At 35.1% G+C, this 25,048-nt stretch overlaps 1 protein-coding gene across 2 annotated transcripts in view; it reads right to left on the minus strand.

Moving 5' to 3' along the window:
• LOC128860074 (neuropeptide SIFamide receptor) overlaps positions 1–25,048 on the minus strand; it is a 98,295-nt gene that overhangs the window by 46,484 nt on the left and 26,763 nt on the right. Inside the window, exon 2 of one of the 2 annotated variants that reach the window (XM_054097321.1) lies at positions 4,976–7,340. In XM_054097321.1, the coding sequence (XP_053953296.1) occupies positions 4,976–7,027 (2,052 nt within the window). In that variant the 5' untranslated portion in view covers positions 7,028–7,340. Of the gene's footprint in view, positions 1–4,945; positions 7,341–25,048 lie in introns of both variants that reach the window. The other variant, XM_054097320.1, reaches the window with a different exon arrangement.

Genomic DNA, 25,048 nt, shown 5'->3' on the forward strand with positions numbered 1-25,048 from the left:
ACTTGATTATAAATATATTAAACTGTAACACTTGGAACACAACACTATGCAACAAAATTCCACTTTTTATAACACATGAGACTTTCTAGAAACAGTTTTTTCTTTCTTTTTCTATAATATTTGCCAATTTTACATCTTTTTTTATAACACTGTGCAACAGAATTCAACTCTTCATAAAACATAAGACTACCTACAAAAATTATTTCTTTCTTTTTCTATAATGTTAACCAACTTTACGTCTTTCATTTGGAACACTATGCAACAAGATTCAACTCTTTATAAAACATAGGACTTTCTACAAGCATTTTTTTATTTATGTTTTTACAATGTTTACAAACTTTACATTTCTTTTGTAACACTATGCAACAAAATTAAAGTTTTATTTAGCATATAACACATCAGACTTTCTATAAACATTTCTTCTATGTTGAATAATGTTTAACAACTTAACATCTCTTTTTTTGTAACACTGTGCAACAAAACTTTTGTTTTAACACTTGAGAATTTCTACAAAAATAGTTTTTCATTTTTTACACCTTTTTATGTAACGCTATTCAACTCTTTTACCAATTTTAAATCTTTTTTTCTACACTGTGCAAGAAACCTTTTTCTTTAACACTTGAAAGAATGTGTCTGGCTTTTGGTGCTTAATTGTAGTACGTCTGCACCTTTGTTTTTAAACCAGCCAACCAATTGTTTTTAAGACTTCAACGTTACCTTAAAGAGCCAGGATTTTTATAAAAACTGAGATTATATTAACATATTTTAATTATTTATGATTTTTTTAAAACTGTAAATTAAAATTCTACTTTTTTATCGCTCATGAAAAAATCGATGTGGCGTTTTTGGCAGATGTGGCAGATTTTATATACATATTTTATTTTTATAAACAGTTATTAATACGTTCACTAAACATTTCCCAATTTTTACGTGTTTTTTTTTTTGTAACACTGTACAGCAAGTTTTTTCTTTATAACACATGAAAAATCGACGTGTTTCATTTTAACGAACCAGAATTTTTATAATAACTGAGTTCTACGAAAATTTTGTAATATTTTTTAATGCTGCTTTGTACACGTTTTACAAGTACTACGCACAGTAAACAGATTTTGAAACTTTTACATACATTTTTTTTTACAACACTGTGCAACAAAATTCTACTTCTTTATATCACCTGAGAATATCGACACGTATCTGCAACTGGTGTTTTGTTATTTTTTGGGAAGAATCTAGTTTTAAGAACTTATAAATCTATAAAAGTATCCAATATGGACTTATTTATGGGTATCAAATGCAAAAATAATATATTGGAAGGCAGTTTAAAAATTCTTCAAAAAACAAATTCCATTTTCTTGGCCTTTGAACTTTGCAGCCTCGAATATCCTTGAAGCCTTTCATCAGAAGAAACTTTCATTAAAATAATTATTTCTTTCTAATTACCTCTTTAAAATGTCCTTTGAAATTTGTATCCTTCATCACCATTGAAAATTTTCATAATTCCAAAACTGCTTAAGAAACATAAAAATCGTGAATTTGCTTTTATTTTTATTTTAATTTTACTTTTCAATTTTTTCTTAAATGCTAAAGAACAATAAGTTTTAGCCCCATCAATGAGTACTTACGCCTGTCTACAGCTAATTAGAAAAGCCATATTTTGACTAGTTTTTGCTATGTTGCTTTTTTTGTTTTTTTACTTTTCATAAATGTTTTATAACAATATTCATCCCACAGCAAATATCATATGAATCCAAGTTCCAAACTTTGGTCAAATTTTATAAAAATTCCAAAAAATTCTATCATCATTTCACACTTCTTAAAATCAGAATTTTGAGTGTAATCAGAACTTTTACGTAATTTGATAGCCTATTACAATTGAGTGTGAAGATTAGATTAGCTCAAAATTATCGTTGATTTTTGGTAATATTTTCACTGACAGTGTTGAACGTCTTCTCCTTATAACAAATGCACACAATTTTTTATTACTAATAAATGTAGACAGCAGCCAGGCTTGTCCAGCCAGCAATGATAATGAAGTGTAGACATTTAGGCCCTTTAACCAAAAACTAACAACGCCAGAAGCAAAAAATATTGGCAGAATTAATTAAAAAACAATATTTTTAACTTGTGTGTTTTATTAGAAGAGGTCCACTGAATATTTTCTAAGATAATCAAGGATATAGATTTGAAAAGAATATTTGACAATTTTCTACATGGAAATAAATAATAATATTTTTAAATTCCATTCCAGTTCTTCTTACGTACTATCTACCTTCAAAGATGTATACCAATTTTTCGAGTTCTATAGCCTCTGTTGTCAGCCACCTTAATTGTGTAATATAATCATTTTGAATTATATTTCATATATTTAAATAAATAAATTTTTCGAGTTAGGGGTCCTAGTGAAATTTTGGAGTCCTTCAAAAAATCAGGGCATGCTGATGAAAAGCTAACAGACTCACATGTGTACTACAATTGAGCTCTGGTATAGCAGACATATCAATTTTCCAATAAGCGAAAAGTACAGTCGCATGGTGTAATATTTCTTCTGTTTTGGTTAAACTTTTACCCCACGATATTAGCTGTCTAACAAAAAAATTACAAAAAAAAATAACAATATTTGTTTCGGGTTAATGTTTTATTCAACAACTAAACAGCATGCAATGATAGGTAAAAAGGGCATTTACATTTGATACATCCAAAGGACGCTATGTCAAGCGCTGGCACGCACATAGACAAAGAGACAGAGAGAGAAAGGCAAAAATAAAGCAAACACAAACAAATTGTTAACTGTAAGCCGTAGACTGGAAAAAAGTTGCAAAACAAACACTGTAACGATGCACTGCAGTGCTGGCCTATTAAAATTTAAAGTGCTTGGAAAACTTTGTGTTGTGCCTGCCTTTTTTGTGTTTGACGAGCAATTGTTGGCATTTGCCCCGGTAGACAACCAATGAGCTTGCTGGCCAAGAAAAGTAGAAGAGAATGGCAAAACTTTTCCTAGATTATGGATTTTTTTTCATATTTCAGTATCTCCTTCTCAATATTTGCCAACAACTACTAGTAGCCGTATGTCCGTACGTGCTCTTGGAGTGAAATGCAAAGGATGAAATAAGACCAGGATTTTGCGTGTAAGTATAGAAAAAGGCACGACTTTACTCAAATGTGCATACATACATATAAGTGTATAAGTGCATACAAAAAGTGCGTATTATATACATATTTGTACAAGTGTATGTATATAAGACTCGATGGTATGCAGACCTTTTGTCATGTGCACATTCTTTCTATATTGTTTGTATTATGCCTGCGGGTCTATATCCTAATCTGCTTACTTCCTCAATTGTAGCTTACAAAAATGCCGGATACATTTTTTCTATGCAAATGTTTAACCTGCACCCGGATCAGTGACTGAAGGGTAAGCCCACGCATAGTATATTATAAATATTGAATTAATACAGAATTGTAAGGACGACAAAGAATGAAAGCAATTTTTGCATCCTCTATCCCAAAAAATAATAAAAACTAATAAACAAATAAAAAATGGTAAGTAAGAGATAGGGGTAAATAAATATAAATTAATAAAAAATGTGAGACAACTATTTTTTATTTATGAAAATTTGTTTTATACTACGATAACTAATAGAGAAGTGTGGAGATGTGAGATACTTCAGGTAACTTTGAAGTAACTTCCCGATTATTAGATTATGCTGGCCATCGTACACTTAATAGGTTTAATCTTTTGTTTACTGAGTTAAGAGGTCTTTATTTATTTGTCTTTAGGATCTCAATTGTCCTTCAATCCCAATCTCAGTCTTAGTATCAGTATCAGTGTCAGGCTTATTTTTAGCTTCAATACTAATCTGAGTCTAAGCCTCAATCTTACTACCAACATCAGTCTCAATCTTTGTTCCAGTCTCAGTCTCGGCCTCGATCTCAGTCTCAATCATCTACTCTGTCTCAGTCTTAGTCTCAGCTACAGAATTCAGAATTTCAGTTCCAGTCTCTTTACCAGTCTCAGCCTCAGTTACAGTGTCAGCGTCAGAGTCAGTCTCAATCTCAGAATCAGTTCCAGTTAAGTTCCGGTCTCATTATCAGTCTTAGTCTCGTCTTCAGTCGCAATCTCAATCTTAGTCAATTTCAGTCTCAATCTCAGTTTCAGTGTCAATCTCAGTATGGGTATTATTCTCAAGTCTAGCCTCAGTCTCAGACTCAGTTTCAATCTCAGCTACAGAATTATTTTCAGTTCCAGTTCCAGTTTCAGTCTCATTCTCAATCTTAGTCTCGTCCTCCTCATCACTGCCAATCTCAGTCTGAATCATAAGCTTAGCCTTAGCCCCAGTTTTAATGTCAATCCTAGTCTTACTTTTACTCTCACTCTAACTCTTAATCTGCACTTCCACGATCCCAAGTGAATATATATAATACCTTTCGAAGAAAGAGATGCTTTGAGAAAGCAGATTAGCGACAACGAGCCGAGCAGCATTATCAGTAAAGAAATACTATGAAAAAACAAGATAGACCTCAACATAATGCAACAATGTGAAACCGCACAGATAGAGACATAAGAGTTCATCTTCTTATGCATGAAGGCTGGCTACAAATACGGTGGGCCCAGACGTTGGTGAATAGAATTGGTCCTTTATGGATGCCGTTCTGGACCTTCCCGAAGCAATGCAGAAAGTAGTTCCGCCGACGAGTAGACTACGGTCGCTGTAAGTGCGAAGGCATTTTGGACCCTACATCCCCCACCAAAAACAAAACAAAAAAAAACGAAATTCTCACTTCCACTCACACGTTCACCACTTCCGTTCTCCACTTTTTTCGGCTACTATTTTCTTCTTTTAACTCTCCCTAATTCTTTCACCTCTCGCTTTTTCTCTCTCTATATCTCATTATCTTTCTCTCTCATTTCCCCTCTCTCTTTCCCCAACTTACTCACTAAACTCACCCTTCCTCAGTTACACCCTCGCTCGCCCACCTCATTACTGCTGGTCACCTGCAACATGCTAGTGCCCGTCGCATTGTCCGAACTCACAAATGGTGTCTCCGAGAAACGCATCTCTACCGTATTTTCATCACCCGAGATACAATCATCATCCGTCGTATTTTTATGCTGCCGTTGTTGAGTCTTATCATTCAGTACTATATCCACCACATGGGAATTATGCACCAGCGCTGAGTTAAGAGCCTTACTCGGAGATAGAGCAGCACAACCGCTGCCATTGCCGTAAGTCGGGTCTCGTGGTATAATCGTAAGCCTATCCCTGGGTCTGGCCAACGAGGTCTCCTGTGTAATGCCATTTTCGTCACCATCATCGATGTCCATACTACCCTTGCCACAGCCATTGCCATGATATAGTCGCGGCCCGCACGTGTTGCGATCCGTGCGATTGAAACCACCACGCCAATTCATGCCATTACGATTCGAAGGATTGAAGCAGGGCAACACATGTTTGAACTCTTTACGAAAGTTTTCGTTCAACCAAGCATAAAGGAAGGGATTGTAACAAGTAGAAGACATGGCAATCGAGTGCGACACGAAGAAGAAGAATGTATAGTAGGGCCACTCATTCGATTTCTCATAGAAATCATCCATCATATTCACCATATTTAGAGGCAGCCAAGAAATAGCAAATACTGCAACCATCGAGATTAACATATAATTTGTACGCTTTTTACGATCGCGATCGGCCTCCTCGCGCTGCACAGATCTGCAACCAGGCTTTGCACCGCGCATAGTTAACTTTATCGAGACCCAAATGTAGCAGACGGTGATGACGGCCAAGGGACAACCAAACTGCAGAGTGCTAGTTACAAAACCGAAAGCTTGGCGCGTTGACTCCGAAGGCCAATTCTCTTCACAATAAGTGGTAATGCTAGTGGTAGTGCTGCTGGCAAGCAGCTCAGTCACATTTTCAGGCGCATTGGTCGCCACCTCTAGAACTCTTGCTGAGATTGATGTGACAGCTGACGTGATGGCATAAGCGCTATATGCTGCACTACTATCATTCACATCCCCAAGTGGCTTGAAGGTACTATTAGACTGGAACTCGTTGGAATTGCTCTCCTCTGCTATAACCACCTTCATGAATATACCATAGGGCATAGTGCACAGCAATGAAAATACCCAAATGCTCACAATGATCAATATGCAGGTGGATAGTTTCATGCGCGGCCGAAAGGGAAATACAATTACAAAAACCCGATCTATGGCAATTGACATGAGTGTCAGTGTCGAAATGTAAATGCTGCATCCTTGCGCAAACGACACTAGGTGGCACAGTGTGTGTCCGAACGCCCAGCGGCCCATGAAGGTGTAGAGCGGCGTAAATGGCACCGCCAGCACGCAAAGGAGTATGTCCGAGAGCGCGAGATTCGTAATGAAGATATTGGTAACGGTTTGCATGGCGCGATTGCGTAACACCACATAACATACGAGCACATTGCCGAATATGCCCAATACGAATACCGTCGCATAAATGAGACAAAAGATAATTTGCACCCATTTGTTGTTGATCAAATCGCTTCTTTGTTCTTCTTCGCGCACATCGACACCGCCGCCGACGTTACCACTAATACGCGCGTTCACGCTGGTGCTCGTGCCTACGCTGTTGCCACCATCTGCATATGCCATGGTAGTGGCAACAAGGAAAGCATCCCTTTCTAAGTCTGTGACCGAGTTAGGCGTCGTTATAGTGGTTTTTGGTGTTGTATTTATATGGCCACCGCCACTAATGAATACTGCGCTATTCAATGTTGAGCCGATTGTAATATTCAGCGATGACGCGGACGCCGATGCCGATGCTGTAGTCGTTTCTGTTGTTTTCAGTGACACCGCTGCAGCTAAGGTTAATGCGGCTGAGGTGATGTTGAACATCAGTATTATTACAGTCAAAGTTGCTGAGTTGTAAGGCGTCAAAGCTGTTCTTGCTTTGCGTCGCCAAACTATTGCTGCTCTATTTGTGGTGCTCGTTGCGCTCATCGTTGCCATATTTATGTTTGTTCGTTCTGATACCCAAATCGTTGTCATTGTGTTGCGTTGCTTTGAGTGGTGGCGCCACCAGAATTTTAGCTCTAGTTCGAGTACGTGTGCCGCAATAAATCAGCGCAAATTGTGTGCCGTTGATTTTACTCCGCGGGCTGAAAGGATTTAATTAGTGGTTCCGCAGTTGATTTATGTGTTACCATAGGCAATATTCAGTCGCATAATGGGTATGGGTTTTTGGTGGTAGAAATAGGAAGCGAAAGCAGTGCCTTCAAATTCGATGACTCAAAAATTCAATATTCGCATTTGAAGTGTGTTGCTGCCACCGTTAGCTGCGCTTGAGTTTTTCATAACCGGCCTGAAAATATAGAACAACATGAAAAATGATTAGCAATCGGAAAAATATTGTATTTGTGAGGTCGATGAGGAGCTAAAATGTTCTACAAAAATATATGAAGAAGAAAACAGTGTGCGGTAATGGATAAAGGTGCAATATTAATTTGTTTTTAATACTGTGAAAGCCATCGCACTCAGTATCTTCTTCAATGAAATATAATACTTTACACTCCACTTATAAATCTGTAAACAAAACACTTGCCCGTATATTTCAAAAAGTCCAGCAAATCCTGGAAAAATATAAAAATAAGTTTCAATTTCTTTTCTCTTTTTTTGAAGTCTTTACGTCCTAAAATAACTCTTTTGAAGAATCTTGTAAGAAGCCTAGGAGCTGCACTGCACGCTTTGGAATTTTCATGTTCCAGATTTCCACGGCTAAGTGGAACTAAAAAGAAAAGTAGTGTAGTTAAAATTTTCCCTCATACTAAGAATTAATCACCGTATTGGAAGAATTTGTAATCCAACTCTCTTTTGCCAACAAGTGCTTTGGACTAAGTAGGCGATTGAGTAGTAAAGTCCTTTCTCGACGAACAGAACTAACACTCTAAAAGGTTCTCTTCTTGCCCGCCCTAACGTATGGTGCAGAAGCGCGGACGCTGACAATATCCGATGTCGCTTAGAGTATTTGAGAGAAAGATTCTGCGAAAGATTCTTGGACCTTTGCTCCTTGATGACGGCGAATATCGGAGGCGATGGAACAATGAGTTGTATGAGCTTAACGACGGCATAGACCTAGCGCAGCGAATAAAGATCAGCGGGTACAGCGGCTAATGTCGCTCGAATGGATACAAACGCTCCGCTCCGGCTCTGAAAGTATTCGATGGAGAAGGACTGGGCTTCACTTGGTGTTACCAACTCGCGCCGGTTAGCATGAGAAAGAAACGATTGGCGCGGTTTTTTAAACTCCGGCAAAATCACGTAAGCGATTATCCCACCAATTAAGAAGAAGAAGATTGGAAGATTTATAATTTTCGCAAATGGAGTTATAAGTCAATCCTACTTGTGAACTAGTCAGGTGCTGTGTACGAACAGACAAGCAAAAATCAAATCACTCGAATTTTTTTATTTACAGGGTGAACGATATGAAGTGTTACCAACTACACACTCACAGCTCATGACATCAACGTCAAATTGTTCTTATGACAGCCATAAAAAGCATTTGCGTCTCATTTTTGTTGAATTTTTTTTCCTGTGATGGAATTCAATCGTAATAGTGTGATTGCGATATATAATATTTGGCTGGAAAATCACAACCAGCCATTGTTCGTGAGCTCAGTCACCTCAAAGTGAATAAAATTGTGTATCGCACTATAAAATATTACAATGATACTGGTAGCATTGCGAAACGCTATGGAGGTGGACCAAAAATAACCACAACGCAAGTGCAAGAAAAATGCCCAAAGAACTGAAAATATGGCAAGACAGCATTCGATGCATATTGAAAAATGAGCTCAAGGTCAAGACTTACAACTTCCAAAAAGCACACGATATTTCACTCCAGCAAAAAAAGTTCGGTGCGAAAGAGCAAAGGAGTTGTTGCGCTTGTACGAACGTGGCCAATTTCCTAACATTGTGTTTTCTGATGAAAAAAATATCCCAATTGAGCAGTTCATAAACACACAAAACGATCGTGTTTACTTGACCGAACGCTCATACGAGAGCTTGCGCCTACGTATGGCCACTCGAAGCAATTTCCCATCGCAAGTAATGGTTTGGGCCGCAGTGACCACTGATAGGCGCTCTTCAATCGTTTTTATCGAGCCTGGTGTCAAAGTGAATGCGATTTATTAGCGGGAAATGTTTTAGAAGCTGCTTTAGAGCCGTGGACACGCAAACATTTCGGTCGTAGACCATGGACGTTCCAACAGGACTCGGCACCGTCTCATAAAGCTCGTGTCAACCAAAAATGGTTAAAAAATCTTGTTCCACGCTGTATTTCGTCCAGATTTTTATAGAAGACAAAATTTCACGATTTACTTTTAATTTTGAACGCAAGCTTCTGTCACGGCACGGCACAACCGATCAACGTAAACTTCAGATCACTTCAGACCACACTCTGAGTCTTAACACTGCCTTTCAAGAGTTGGGCGCCAAAAAATATAAAATATAAAAAAATAATTTTCTACTATTTATTTCTCCATGTCCAAAGTGGGAAACGAAATTAGAACGAACTAAATAGTAGCCGCATTCCTTGCATTCCTGTCGGGTTTTTTCTTAGCAAAGGCACATTTATTAACAACTCAGACACAGCTGCATACAATTATAAAATTCTAGAGCTCTGGCTGCCTGGGTTTGCCTCCATCCGCGCCTCTACCGCCCAGCACTCGCTGTATTAAATAAAGACGCAAATGTGAAAAATTTAATGGGATTTCATTTTAATGTAAGGATGTGACGTGAAAAGAGCCGTTATTGTGAGTGGGTCATCAACAAAGCAGCGGGCGTATCGAAATTATAACAACAACAAAAAAACATTACCGTCGTCACAGCCATCACAGCCCCATTTAGTGTAATGACTTCGTGGTTGCAAAGTCAAAAGTAATTTTGTATAAGGTGCGGCGGCTTGGATTGAGAGTGAAGTGAAAAAGGTGTGAAATTGTGTTTTGACACATAAACGAAGAAAGCGAGGCGCGAATCGTGGGCGTTTGGTGCTTGAGAATGTGTGTGTGCGTGTATGTACGCTGTGAAAAATGCGCCCGTGATTACGTAGAAAATTGCTTTGAGTGCTTGCGGTGGTCATTAAGTGCACTTGTGTTCGCTTTTATGCGATTGTGTGGTACGATGCAGGTGAACAAAATTATCAACTAAATACGTATGTGAGTGATAAATTAAAGTTCTTAGCTTAAAATTTATTAAAACTGTAATTTTTAAGTTATATTTATGCAGTGAGCAATGAATTTTGGAATGAATTAGAAAGAAATATCCATTCCAGTTTTGCCTTACATTCAAATATACGTAAAATATTATTAGTTTCCAAGCATTAGTAATGAAATTATCCTAACTCCAACGATTTCAATGGGACTATATCCGACTTTCTTTATATTTCATTTTCAGACTGTTATGTCAAGGAAACCATCGAAAAATGTAAGCTGGTTAAATATTCGAAAGAACTGATTAACTATGGAAAACTAATTGGGGTATGTATACCCTGGTAATAATTTTGATAAGATATGTGTAATTGTAATTTTAATCATAAGAACTAAAATGAAATTAAAAACACAAGTAAAAAATTGGAAAAATGAAAGTTATAAATGAAAAACGTAAATAAATTATGAAAAAGCAAATTAATTTAGAAAAACTTTAGAAAATACTATAATATATTGTAATAATTTAGAAAATAATATTAATTAATTAAAAACAGATATAATAAAAAATTTTAAAAACTAAATTTCGAAATAAAATGATATGAAATTATAAAAAATTAATATAAAAATGCATTAACAAAAATTTAAAAATAATAAATTCAGTAAGTCAAAATTATGAAACTAAATGAATTGAAATTTAGAAAAATTTCAGAGTAAAATAGTTCAAACAATTAAAATGAATAAAAACTAAATGAAATTTAGCAAAATTTAAAAACGAAAAGTTAAGGAAATGAAATTAAGGATATGAAAAAATCTAAACAAAAAAAGATTTAAAAAAATATGAAAAACAAAATTTAATTGAAGTTTAGAAAAATTTAAAAATAAAATAGTCGAAAACATAAATTTAGTGGCCAAAAATGACGACTTTATTAACTATCAAATGAGATTTAGAAAATTAAAAAACAAAAATTTTTTAAATATAAAATTAAGGGTTTGAAAAATAAAAAATTAAAAACATTTCAGATAAAATAGTTCAAAAAATGGAACTCAAAAATAAAAGATATAAAAGATTAAATGAAATTTAGCAAAACTTAAAAATACACAACTAAACAAGTGAAATTCAAAATATGAAAAAAATTAGGATTTAAAAAAATATAAAAAAACAAAATTAATTGAAATTTAGATAAATTTATAAATAATACGAATAAATAACAAATAAAAATTTATTAATTATAAGAATAAAAAATAAAAAAATAGGAAGTGTAGGGTTTAAAAAAAAATTAAAAAAAAGATATTTAAGATTGAAGAAATATGAAAAAATTTAATTAAAACTCAGAAAAATAAAATAGTCGAAAAACATAAATTTAGTAGCTGAAAACTAAGAATTTATTAAGTATGAAATGAAATTTAGAAAAGTTTAAAACTAAAAAAATTGTAAATCATATTTTATTAATTTATGAATTAAAAAATGCTTTAACAAAGAAAATTATATGAAAATTAGGAAAATGTATAAATAAAATTTTTAAAAAGCTAAGATTCTAATAATTTGAAAATTACAACAAAAGAAACGAATTGAGGAAAATATTAAAATAAAAATATTTTTGAACATTAAGTTACAAATTAAAAAAAATTAAGTCATAATAGATTCAGCGAAGCTTAGAAAAATTTTAAAATTAAAAAAAATGTTAAATGAATTTAAGGGATTGTAGAGATATGAAATAAAAAACAAAATGTAATGAAATTCAGAAAATTTTATAAATAAAATATTAACAACATAAAAAGGGATAAGAAATTATAAAATATTAATCGAAATTTCGAAAAATTAAAAAAGTTTTAAAATTAAGTTTAAAAATTGAAAACGCCAAAATATAATAAATTAGTCGAAATTTCAGAAAATTCATATATTAAAATTAACTTTACAAATTGCGCTTAGAAACTAAAAACTACGAAGTTATAAAAAATTAGTCGCTATTAAGCCAAATTTAAAAATGAAAAAATTTAAAACATGAAATTTAGGAATTAAAAATATCTAAAATAAAAAAATTATATGTAATATAGGAAACTAAGCAAATTTAAAAATTAAGCTTAGAATTTAATAACTATGAAATTGTAAAAAAATAATAGAAATTAATAAAATTTCTAAATAAAAAAAAAATGTTACATTTAAATTAGAAATTAAAAAAAAATATAAAATCAAAAAAATTACATGGAATTTGAAAAGTTTACACATAAAATATTTTATTATTTTATAACAAATTAAACGAAATTTAGAAATATAAAAAAAATGTAAACATTAGGTTTAGAAATTAAAACATAATTGAGAATTGAAAAAAAATAATTGAAATGCAGTAGATTCTGTTTTTATGAGGTGTTTTTTTTATGCGGTTTTGAAATAGTGCGGTTTTTTTTTAAATAAAAAATGCATGTCGACCTATCGGAAATCGTACATATAAACAAGATTCTAAGCCAGCTAAGCAAAAACTCATCACAGACTACATCAAAATGCTAACCCTACAAGTATGGAACCGCCTGCATCACCATCCAGATCAGACGTGTACATTTCCTCAAGTGAAGGAAGTGATTTTACGCCAAATCCCAAACGAATGCGCAACATGCGGGTATTGTCTGATTCTATTTCTGACGATGTAAATTAATTTTTCGATTCTAACGTTTCTTAAATAAAGATATATTATAATTTTCAAAAATAAAATTTTTTGTTTATGCGATTTTATTTAATTATTTCAGATTCATGCGGTCTATGGAACATATCTATAGTAATAATATGGGACTAGTGCCCTTTTTTATGCGCTTTTATTACATTATTTCAGATTTATGCGGTTCTTAGCACTTTTGAAACGTATCTATACTTTTACTATAGGTAGAACTGGTAGCTTTTTTTATGCTGTTTCTTGCGGAACGTATATACCGCATAAAAACAGAATCTACTGTATAGAAAAATTAAAAAAAGAATTGAACAAATTAAATTTAGGTACCTACTGAAATTATAACAATAAAATGATATTAAAGAAAAGAAAAATTTAAACAAAAGTCGGAAAAGTTAAATTAGTGACTGAAAAATATGAAATTTGAACAATAAAATTGCACTGAGAAAATTTTAAATTAAGTTAAAAAATTAAAAATGAAATAAATTATATGAAATCCGGAAAAATTGAAAAATATAGAATTATGAAATGATAAAAAATGGAAAGATGTTTAGAAAATTTAAAACATTTAATTTTTAAAATTATACAATACATTATTTATTATATTTCTGTACATTTATTACTAGATCAGAATTAGCAGAGTTTTCTTAAGCTTAACTTCATGCCCACACAGGTCACCTTGGGACAGGAAAAGATCTAAACCACAGAGAGCCGGTCATAGGAATATTGCACATTGATGAGTCCAAGACCGACCATGGCGTCGAAGCTATTTGGCATGTTCGTGAAGCCCAGAAGGCTTCTATTTACGAATATGGGTGGAACAACTACATTTTTACTTTTTGAGCTAAAATACATAGCAGAATACTATTTCTGGGACAGTATGTTGACAGTGCGAACCCCGGAAGGTAACAAAAACTTAAATTACACGTATTTTTGTTAAACACGCGAATTTTGCTACTCAAGTAAATGATAAGCTATTTTGAAATATATGTATCCTTTCAACTTCAACTTCTTTACTACCAAATTTTATTATAAAATAACTCATGACTTTGCGCGGACAAATAAAGTTCAAAAGGCAGTTATTTATAAATTACATGCTTGGGTTAAATCACACACACACACACCCTTCACTACGCTGACCTTTGAGCTCAACAGCACTACAAAACTACTTTTACAACATACACAATTTAAAATTAATAGATAAAAATAGAAGCATCTGCTTGTATTGGCTATATTTTGAAACTATACACTTTATTTCATAGGATATTACAGCAAAAATGAACAAAAATGTGTCATGAATTTGGCAAACATAGAGAAGAAAGAGCACTTAACAAACCATCAATAAAATGTACTGCATGACGTATACGCAACCTTGACATCAGCTTAAAAAAACCATCCCACATACGTACCCAAGCAGAACAGTTGCAACGACCACATGCAACCGCATTTGAGGAAAGCGAGAAAAGCGACGACGAATATGGCTGCCGCGGCAACAACAAAACTATGTAAGAGCTAAAACAAAAACACTGAGAAGTGTAAAATAGCAAAAATCATCGCGACAGCACGCCAAGGCACTTACGTCGAAATTCGAAAAATATTTCCCAGTGCACACATTTTATTAGATCTCCGTGTTGAAATGAAATATTTATAAAAATAAATCATCTAATTTATGAAATGAATATTTTTTTATTATTTGAAGCTGTTCATGGTGCGTTTTTTGGCATTCTCCGCTTCATAAAATTTATTTAATGGACTTGCAAAGTATACGTCGAAAAAAACGCAAGTGCGTTGGGTGCTATTTTTAACTTTAATGCCACGCAATGTTGTCAATAATTGAAATAAAACATTTGTGTTCTACTCTAATTGTTATAATTGCAGTGTGTGAAAGATTAAATAATTGAATAATTGAAGAAAAAAACAGAGATGAGCGCCAAAAAAGAGAAATGTGAGGCAATTTAATTTTGCTATGAGATTGAAAATATTACGTATTTACATACTTAATTCGAAATTACTAAGTATTGGTCATTTGAATTCAATTTCAGGCATAATATTATTGACTCATTGATAATTTATTTCAATTAAACTAAAGGTTAGGGCCAATTAATTTAGCAATTAATTGATTGAATTATAATAAGTGTCACAGTATATATACTCCAGAAATGCAAAGGGATTATCGAGGAGATTATAAAAACCATTGAAATATTATATTAAATTAAAAAGTTAAAAGTTCTAAAACAGATTGAAATTTTTTAAGCAAATTTAAGAAAAAATTAATATAATTATAAAAATTAATCATATAAACCTTAGGACCTTGCGACGTCTACTACAGCTGCCATGTAAAGGAGCGCAAATTCGGTGTCGGATTTGTAGTGGGGGAGAGACTTCGTCGCCAAGTACTGTCGTTCACTCCGGTGGACGAGCGTCTCGCAATAATCCGCATCAAAGCGCGATTTTTTAACATCTCGCTAATTTGCGCCCACGCCCCGACGGAAGAGAAGGACGATGCGACCAAAGATTCCTTCTATGAGCGCTTGGAACGTTCCTATGAGCGCTGCCCCCGCCACGACATAAAAATCGTGTTTGGCGACTTCAACGCCAGGGTGGGCAAGGAGGGAATTTTTGGTCCCACAGTCGGAAAATTCAGCCTGCACAACGAAACATCTGGTAACGGACAGAGGCTGATCGACTTCGCCGGGGCCCGAAACATGGTAGTCTGCAGCACCAGATTCCAGCATAAAAAGATACACCAAGCTACCTGGCTGTCTCCTGATCGAAAAACACGAAACCAGATCGATCATGTTGTGATAGATGGAAGCCACGCTTCTAGTGTATTAGATATACGCACGATCCGAGGACCCAACATCGACTCGGATCATTACCTTGTTGCAGCCAAGTTGCGCACCCGCCTCTGTGCAGCAAAAAACGTACATCTACCTACGCAAAGAATGTTCGACATCGAAAAGCTGCAATCACAACAGACAGCCATAAGATTCGCCACTCGACTCTCACTCCTGCTCTCGGAGAGCACTGCCCAACAAACCAGCATGCGCGAGCAATGGAGCAACATTTCTCGTTCCCTACGTACCGCCGCCGAAGAAGAAATCGGATTCCGGCGAGCCCGAAAAAACAATTGGTACGACGAGAAATGTCACGCTGCCGCAGAAAGAAAGGATGCCGCCTATAGAGCCACGCTGCGATCGGGCGCAACGCGAGCCATGTGGGATCGCTACAGAGAGCTGAAAAAGGAAGAGAGACGTATTACCCGACAGAAGAAACGAGAGACCGAAATACGTGAGTGCGAGGAGCTTGAGATGCTGGCCAATAGGAACAACGCCCGAAAATTTTACCAGAAAGTTCGGCGGCTTACAGAAGGTTTTAAGACCGGGGCGTTGTCCTGTAAGAACAAAGACGGCGATCTGGTGACCGACGTACAGAGCAATCTTAAATTATGGAGGGAACACTTCTCGAACAGCTGCGCATGTCATAGAGAATGTGACAATCGTTGACGACGGAATTGTCGTTCCGTTACCCGACCATGACGAGGTGAGAATAGCAATATCACGGCTAAAAAACAACAAAGCCGCGGGTGCCGACGGACTGCCGGCTGAGCTATTCAAACATGGCGGCGAGGAGCTGGTAAGGTGCATGCATCAGCTCCTATGCAGAATATGCTCGGATGAAAGCATGCCTGCCGATTGGAATTTAAGCGTGCTCTGCCCAATCCATAAGAAGGGCGATCCTGCAATTTGTGCCAATTACCGCGGGATTAGTCTTCTAAATATCGCCTATAAGGTTCTAGCGAGCGTATTGTGTGAAAGGCTGAAGCCCACCGTCAACCAACTGATTGGACCTTATCAGTGTGGCTTCAGACCTGGAAAGTCTACCATCGATCAAATATTCCCAATACGCCAAATCTTGGAAAAGACCCATGAAAGGAGAATCGACACACACCATCTTGTCGTCGACTTCAAAGCTGCATTCGACAGTACGGAAAGGAGTTACCTGTATGCCGCGATGTCTGAATTTGGTATCCCCGCAAAACTAATACGGCTATGTAAGATGACGTTGCTCAACACCAGCAGCGCCGTCAGAATTGGGAAGGACCTCTCCGAGCCGTTTGATACCAAACGAGGTTTCAGACAGGGTGACTCGCTGTCGTGTGACTTCTTTAACCTGATGTTGGAGAGCATCGTACGATCCGCAAAACTTAATCGCTCAGGCACAATTTTTTATAAGAGCGTACAATTGCTGGCGTATGCCGATGATATTGACATCATCGGCCTTAACAACCGCGCTGTTAGTTCTGCCTTCTCCAAACTGAACAAAGAGGCAAACCGAATGGGCCTGGTGGTGGACGAGGACAAAACGAAGTACCTCCTGTCTTCAAACAAACAGTCGGCGCACTCGCGTATCGGCACCCACGTCACTGTAGACAGTTATAATTTCGAGGTTGTAAAAGACTTCGTCTATTTAGGAACCAGCATTATCACCGATAACAATGCCAGCCTTGAAATCCAACGTAGAATCTCTCTTGCCAACAAGTGCTACTTTGGACTAAGTAGGCAATTGAGCAGTAAAGTCCTCTCTCGACGAACAAAACTAACACTCTACAAGACTCTCATCATGCCCGTCCTAACGTATGGCGCAGAAGCTTGGACGATGACAACATCCGATGAAGCGACGCTTGGAGTGTTCGAGAGAAAGATTCTGCGTAAGATTTTTGACCTTTGCACGTTGGCAACGGCGAATATCGTAGACGATGGAACGATGAGCTGTATGAGCTTTACGACGACATAGACATAGCGCAGCGAATAAAGATCCAGCGGCTTCGTTGGCTGGGTCATGTCGTCCGAATGGATACAAACGCTCCGGCTTTGAAAATATTCGATGCGGTACCAGCTGGTGGTAGCAGAGGAAGAGGGCGGCCTCCTCTGCGTTGGAAAGATCAGGTGGAGAAGGACTTGGCTTCACTTGGTGTGTCCAATTGGCGCCGGTTAGCACGAGAAAGAAACGACTAGCGCGCTTTGTTAATCTCGGCCAAAATCGCGTAAGCGGTTATCGCGCCAATTAAGAAGAAGAAGAATAATAATTATCAACATAGAAAATATTAAAATAAAATCTAATGAAAAACACAAAAAAATGTTTATATATATATATAAAATTATTACGTGCGCAACTAAGTTCCCGCTGTTTGTTAATAGATGCCGCCAGCAGTGTGTACTAGTCGATTCTAACATAACCTAAGCGTCATAAACCAAGCTTAGACATATGGTAAACAAACTGCTTCGACACATTAGTGATTTTGTTTTGGTATCATATACTTTTGTTTTTGTGAAAATGTCTGATTTTGTGCCGAATAATCGTCATTTGCGGGAAGTGTTGATTTTCCTCTTTCATTCAAAAAAACGGCGGCTGAAGCGCATCGAGAGTTACAAAAAGTTGATGGAGATGCTGATTTAAGTGAAATAATGTGCCGAGATTGGTTCCGTCGCTTCAAAGACGGTGATTTTAATGTTGACGACAGTTCGCATGAAGGAAGGCCAAAAACCTTCGAAGACGCTGAATTGAAAGCATTGCTCAATGGGGATCCGTGTCACACGCAAGAAGAGCTTGCTTCAGTGTTAGAAGTTACCCGCTAATCCATTTCCAAGCGATTGCATGATTTGGGGATTATTCAAAAACAGGGGGCTTGGGTTCCTTATGAGTTAAAACCGAGGGATGTTGAATGTCGATTTTTCGACGTTTCGCCTGTGAACAACTGCTCCAGCGACAAAAAAGGAAAGGTTTTCTTCATCGCATCGTGACGGGTGATGAAAAATGGATAAATATATTCATTGCAACAATCCAAATACAATAAAGTCATGAGGACTACCCAGTCATGCTTCTACGTCGTCGCCTCGGCCGAATATTCACGTTGCGAAGGTTATGCTATGTATGTGATGGGACCAAATTTGTGTTATTTATTATGAACTGTTAAAACCACTGGGGATAGGTATCGACTTCAATTGATGCGATTGAGCCGAGCACGAGAAGCGGTCACAATACTCGGAGAGGCATGAAAAAGTGATTCTACAGCATGATAACGCTCGGCCTCACGTTGCCAAACCCGTTAAAACCTATCTGGAAATACTGAAATGGGAAATCTTACCCCATCCACCTTCCGATTATCACCTGTTCTGATTGATGGCACATGGTCTAGCTGACCAGCAGTTCCATTCATATGAAGATATCAAAAAATGGCTTGATCCGTGGATAGCCTCAAATTGGACAGTTTTACCGCGACGGTATACGAGATCTACCGAAAAGATGGGAAAAACTAGTAGCCAACGATGGGCAATACTTTTCACTAGTAAGTATTTTTCAGAATAAAGTTGTATTTTCATTAAAACTTAGTTGCGCACCTAATAAAAGAAAGTGAAGAGAAATAAAAAGTCTTGAAAAAAGCTTAAAGAGCTTAAAAAACAAATGCTTTGCTAATACAAAAAAAAAATAAAAAATTGTTACAATATAAAAAATTTAAATATTCATATTATATTAATTGAAAATTAAAAAACAAAAAAATGTTTCAAATAATTGAACTAAATGAGAGAAGAAGAAACATAAATAAAAATATAATTGGCGCTTACACATTTTTTGGGTGTTTGGCCGAGCTCCTCCTCTTATTTATGGCGTGCGTCTTGGCGCTGTTCTTCACAAATGGAGTGGCCTACAGTTTTAAGTCAACATCGAACGGCTGATATTTTTTATGAGGAGTTTTTTATTTTTTTTATTACGTCAAAAATCAGCTGATTTCTTCAAAATTACTTTTATAAGCCGGTTAATGGTCTGATGTTGACGTCCCCTTCTTTAATCTCTCCACCCTGTTCAAAAGAGGTATATGAAGCTTCTTTTGGGAATCTATACACAAATAGAGATTTTTCCAGGGCCACTAGCAAGTCTCTAAGCACTACACTAACAGGTGAGGGCTCTGAAATGAAATTAAACGTTGAAGCCTCAGGTATGCTTATAGATTTTGAGGTGTATCTCGAAGTGCATCGCAAAGCAGAAGTGGATTAGGTTTTCTCGGACATTTGAAGTTTAAATTTTGCAGCGAATGAATATCAAAACTTAAATAATATGTCAGTTTCTTGAAATGTTTGTGTTCAAGTCGTGATTGACATATTACTTCGACGAAAATGTATCCTCGAAATTCCCATTTATTTATTTATTTTGTAATTTCAATCATTTTTTTGATAAAAATATTGTTCATACCGAATGTGATACCCGTGGACATAGCAGTGCAAAGTACCGCTGTACGCACCACAATCAGATTGAGGTGTTCGGGTCATAATCTCGACTTAAACTGCGGACATTCTAGTATTCTTTAAGACTTTGAGTTCATCCTCATGGTGCTGGATTTCCCACGCTAGGTCTGGGCGCTCACTCCTCCGGTGAGACTTGGGATTGCTTAAAGACCTTTCTGCAGAAGCTGTCCGAAGGATGAGGTGGAATCATCTCAGCAGGTGATGTTTTGTATATGAGGCTAATTGGAACATAAAAATAAAATTTTGAAATATTTCGACACCAGCGGCACCTATAGGTTAACATTTCCAAGATAAGCAATAGCCATATATATCGTGGTCAGAAAATATGTCTACCCATCAGTGAAAGGCTCGCCAAATTTGGTTTATCCGTAAAAGAGATAAGCTTGAACAAGCGGACAGAAAAAGTGTACTCTGTTGAATACTCTACATGATTTTTTAATAATATTTCTACTGTAAAGACATGACGGTTCTATAGTTTTCTTATAGTAGGGATAGATACGAATTTGTTTAATTGTTTGCTGTAAGCCAAATAACGCTTTAAGCCTGACAGCAAAGCATCGCAAAAAAATGTATATAAATATTTCATTACTGTTAGCAATTATTCTCCATAACCTCTCTCCGATCTCAACTGTATTTGCCCAAGTTGGAATAAATTGCTGACTTTGCGGAAATTTCGTGCAAAAATAAGTTGTGTATCTCTGCTCGCCACACGCAGTATGAATGAAGCTATAACTGGATTTATTTATTCATATAAATGTATGAACGTGCACATGTGCTTCTCCAGCATTGCCGAGTTTTTTTTTGTTTTTGGAAAAATAAAAAAATAACTATCGATTACGAATTCGCTTTTTTTACTTTTTTGTTGTATTTCCGTTCTTTTTTTTTTTGGCTCTGTTTCATTCGATTTATAACTACTAGTTCAAGTTAATCCTATGCCTTATCAATGTTTATACATTTACGCTTGAATATTTTACTTCTTTCCCAATTTTATCAAACTTTTCCACTTTCTATTCATTTATTTTGACTTTCCTGTTTGTTAGTTTTTGTTTTTTTTTTTTGCTTTTTGCTGACAGCCTTATCAATTATTTATGTATTTGTGCACTCTGGTTGCTGACGTTTCCCCGTCAATATTTCCAGCATACATGCATACATATATGCATACATACGTACATATGCATGTGTTGGTTGTTTAGTTTGCGCAGCCATGCATGAGATTGCAAAGCCTTGTTAGAGCTTATCGGTGAAAATGATAAATTCGTACAATCTCGTTTATGATTAATGTGATGTGAAAGCTAAAAATATTAATGAGAGGAATTTACGAACACTTCATCAATAAGCAAGGAAAGTTAATGAAATTTACTCGAGGTATTTATAATGCAATTTCTAGCATCTAATTATTGTAGAAAAGTCGCTTAGTCTAATGTCGGAATTCAGAGAGCAGTTTTTAGTCACTTATAGTGGCAATTAATCAATAAAGAAACTGCTGGTAGGATCACGGGAATAATTATTACTAAGCCAAGTAATTGTGGAAAAATGTTAAATAAAATATAATAATTTCAATATAAAATACAAAATACCAAATAGCTTTCGCCGCCTTTATACACTGATGATGAAATTGATGAGCACGAAAGTCATTTTTTTCTGAATACTCCACATCAAAATATGAAAAAATATGCGCACCTTAAAATAGGAGTAATATTTCTTCGTTTCCATAAAATGAGCGCAAACAAAACACAAGATACAAAATGGCGCAAAATTAATCACCCTGTAGGAAGGTTTATAATTTTTGCAAATGGCGTCGTACGGCAGACATATTTGATACCAGTGAAATAGGTGGCAATATATACCGACAAGCAAAGGGCAAAATAAAAATTCTCTTCGCTAAAAAATATTTGTTTTTTATTATTGCTATTTAAAGGATGATTAATTTTGCGCCATTTTGTATCTTGTGTTTTGTTTGCGCTCATTTTATGGAAGATTTCCATCACTCTAAAATATTTTTTATTTATTACAGTTATTCAAAGGATGACTAGTTTTGCACCACCTTGTACATGCTCCAATTTGTATATGTAAAAATCAAAATAAAATTTTCATCACTCAAAATAATTTTTTTTATTTAAGTTATTCAAAAACAGAATACGATGATTATTTTTGCCCCACTTTGCACATGCTTCTATTTTTTTATATGGACGGAAAAGCCTATAACCGTCAACAAAAAAAAAATAGTTCGCCAAAAAGCAACGGTTTTTACTCACATAAATTTGACGCTTTGCTATACCAAAATTCAAGCGCTATAAAACTGCATACCCAGAAAAATTTTAGAAACTCTGCTTTAACAGTTGAAAGTTTTTATGAAATTTTAAAAAACTTTAAAACATTTTTTACCCAGTTTCAAACTTTACGTTACAAAGTTTTTATTGTAGTATGAACTATATTTTTATAAAAAAAATTGTGGTGATCTTATAATTTTGCAACAGGGTGTATATGTGAAGAAATCGTAAGGGCACTAATTCATAGTGGTTCGGGATATATAGTTCCCCAAGGATAGTCACTTCAACCGCATTTCCAAAAGTGTATGAAGAATGTTTATGCTCTTACAACCACAACAACAACTCTTTCTCTCTTCGCAGTGAGATCATAGGTGTGCGTAGTGGCTAGGCCAAATACAAAATAATCACTACTCAAGTAGTTCTTTGGTTACCATTTTTTTGCGGTCAGCTACTACCTTGATCAAACAGTTCTGTGAAGATATTCAAAATGCAAGTTTATTCCTCAAAAGCGATATTAGCGCCTTCGAAGTACTCCCTATCAACTGCAATGCGCTAAATAGAATATTATCTACATTTATTATTTCATTTCAGATTTAATTTTGTTTAAGCATCGAGCGATCAATTTCATAACCCGAAGTAAGATTTAGAAAGAAACCAGTCGATTGACCACCCGCCGCAACAAGAAATATATACAAATTCCTACACCAACACACATAAATACACGATTTTGCATAAATCAAATTTAATTTAATTAAAATTGTTAGCAAATAGGTGTGTCGCTATGTAAGAGGCTTATCACAGAATGTCAAGCGTGTTTTGACAACAAAAAAACCTAAGAGAATTGCGTGCCTGCGCCCTGATTTACATAATCATACATATGCAAATGCAGTGACGTGCAAAACTATATCATTGTACAACACTTTTCAATTCAGCAACCGTTATCTTATTCAAGCCCTAGTGAATTCCATATATAATTCATTCCTTGCATACTTATTGGCAAACCTATACGAGTACTCTCTCTTAGAAATGGCACACAACGTTGCAGTTTTGTACGCCCTTATATGTGTATATGTGCTTGACACGTTTATAAAGAAAAAAAAAATCGCATAAAAATGTGGAAAATTGAAAAAGTCAACAAACGATTTGTGAAAATGTTTCCACTTCAAATTGCAATTCATATTGTGAAACTGAGTTTGCATAAAAAAACAATCAAGCGGCGACAAAATTGAATAGAAATGACAGCAGTGACTTTGCGCGAGTTCAATGGGCCGTAGACATAAATGAATTTATAAAAACAAAACGAAAATTTTCGCATGAACAGGAACATATGCGAATGGCCACGCATTTGCATATTCATTTATGTAATACATTGTTTTTTATCGGCATAGATATACATATATATCCCCGTGGTTCCTAGGTGAAGAGGAGAAAAAACATTTAAAAATTAAACCAAATGAAAAGAAATACGTACGAATGCTAAAAATTACGAAAGTATAAAATATAAAGACAAAATCATTTTCAAAAAATTTAAATTAATAAGAGGAAAAGAAAAAAAAAAGCATAAATATCTCAAAACAGAAAACAAGACAGAGAACAAAAGAATCAGGTACAAAAATTAAAGCTAAAGAGATAAAAAGAATAGTAAACATAAATATTCTAAACAAACATTAAAAAAATAAAGAAAAACAAAAATTAATATAAAATATAAAAAAACTTGAAAACTTAAGAAAACAAATTTTCTAAAATATAAGCATAACAAAATTTACAAAATTGACAGAGAAAATTAGCATACATACCAAAAAGTAGAAAAAAACAACTAAAACAGATGAAAGAACAAAGACGAATATATTAAAAAAAAATTACAAAAGTATAAAAATAAGCACAAAAAATTTAAACATTTAAATTAAAGAGAGAAAAAAATGTAACTAAAATATTTTAAGCAAAGCATAAAATAAGTAAAACAAGGAGACGGTAGAAACTATAAAAAATAAGTTTTAAAAGTAAAACTAGTAAGACAAAAATAACCAAATATTTAATAATAAATAGTTTAAAAAAATTTAAACATTAAAGTTAAACATTTTAAAACAACACTAAAAAATTGAAACAATTGAGAGAAAAACTCTAGCATCAATACTAAAAATGTTGAGAAAAAAATTAAAAGATTTTAAAATTAAAACAAATGAAAGAAAATAAATATAAATGTAAATATAAAAACAAATTGCAAAAACATAAAAATAAGCACAAATTTGCGTTATTGCCTTGCGTTATTGTGGTTAACTCTCATAGCCTTGGTCTTGGCGATGTTGACCTCCAATCCGACAGTGCGTGCCAGCGCGACGAGTTTGTCCGCCTTCGCTTGCATGTCAGAGAGTTTGTGAGAGAGGAGGCAGATGCCAGGTCCTCAAGATGTCTGGAGAAACTCTATACAATGCCTTTTTTGAGCAGGGCCAGTTGACTCATGACATTATCAAGGACGATGGCGATGAGAAGGAGCGACAGGGGACAACGTTGCCTTACGCTTGCGTTGGTAGTGAATGGATCGCTGATATCGCCTTTGTGGAACACTAACTTATTAACTAATGACTTAAAAAAAGTCGAAAGAATTGAAATTGTACTTTAAAAATTTTAAAAA

The sequence above is a fragment of the Anastrepha ludens genome, chromosome 4 (assembly GCF_028408465.1).
Source record: "Anastrepha ludens isolate Willacy chromosome 4, idAnaLude1.1, whole genome shotgun sequence".
Classification (NCBI taxonomy): Eukaryota; Metazoa; Arthropoda; class Insecta; order Diptera; family Tephritidae; genus Anastrepha; species Anastrepha ludens.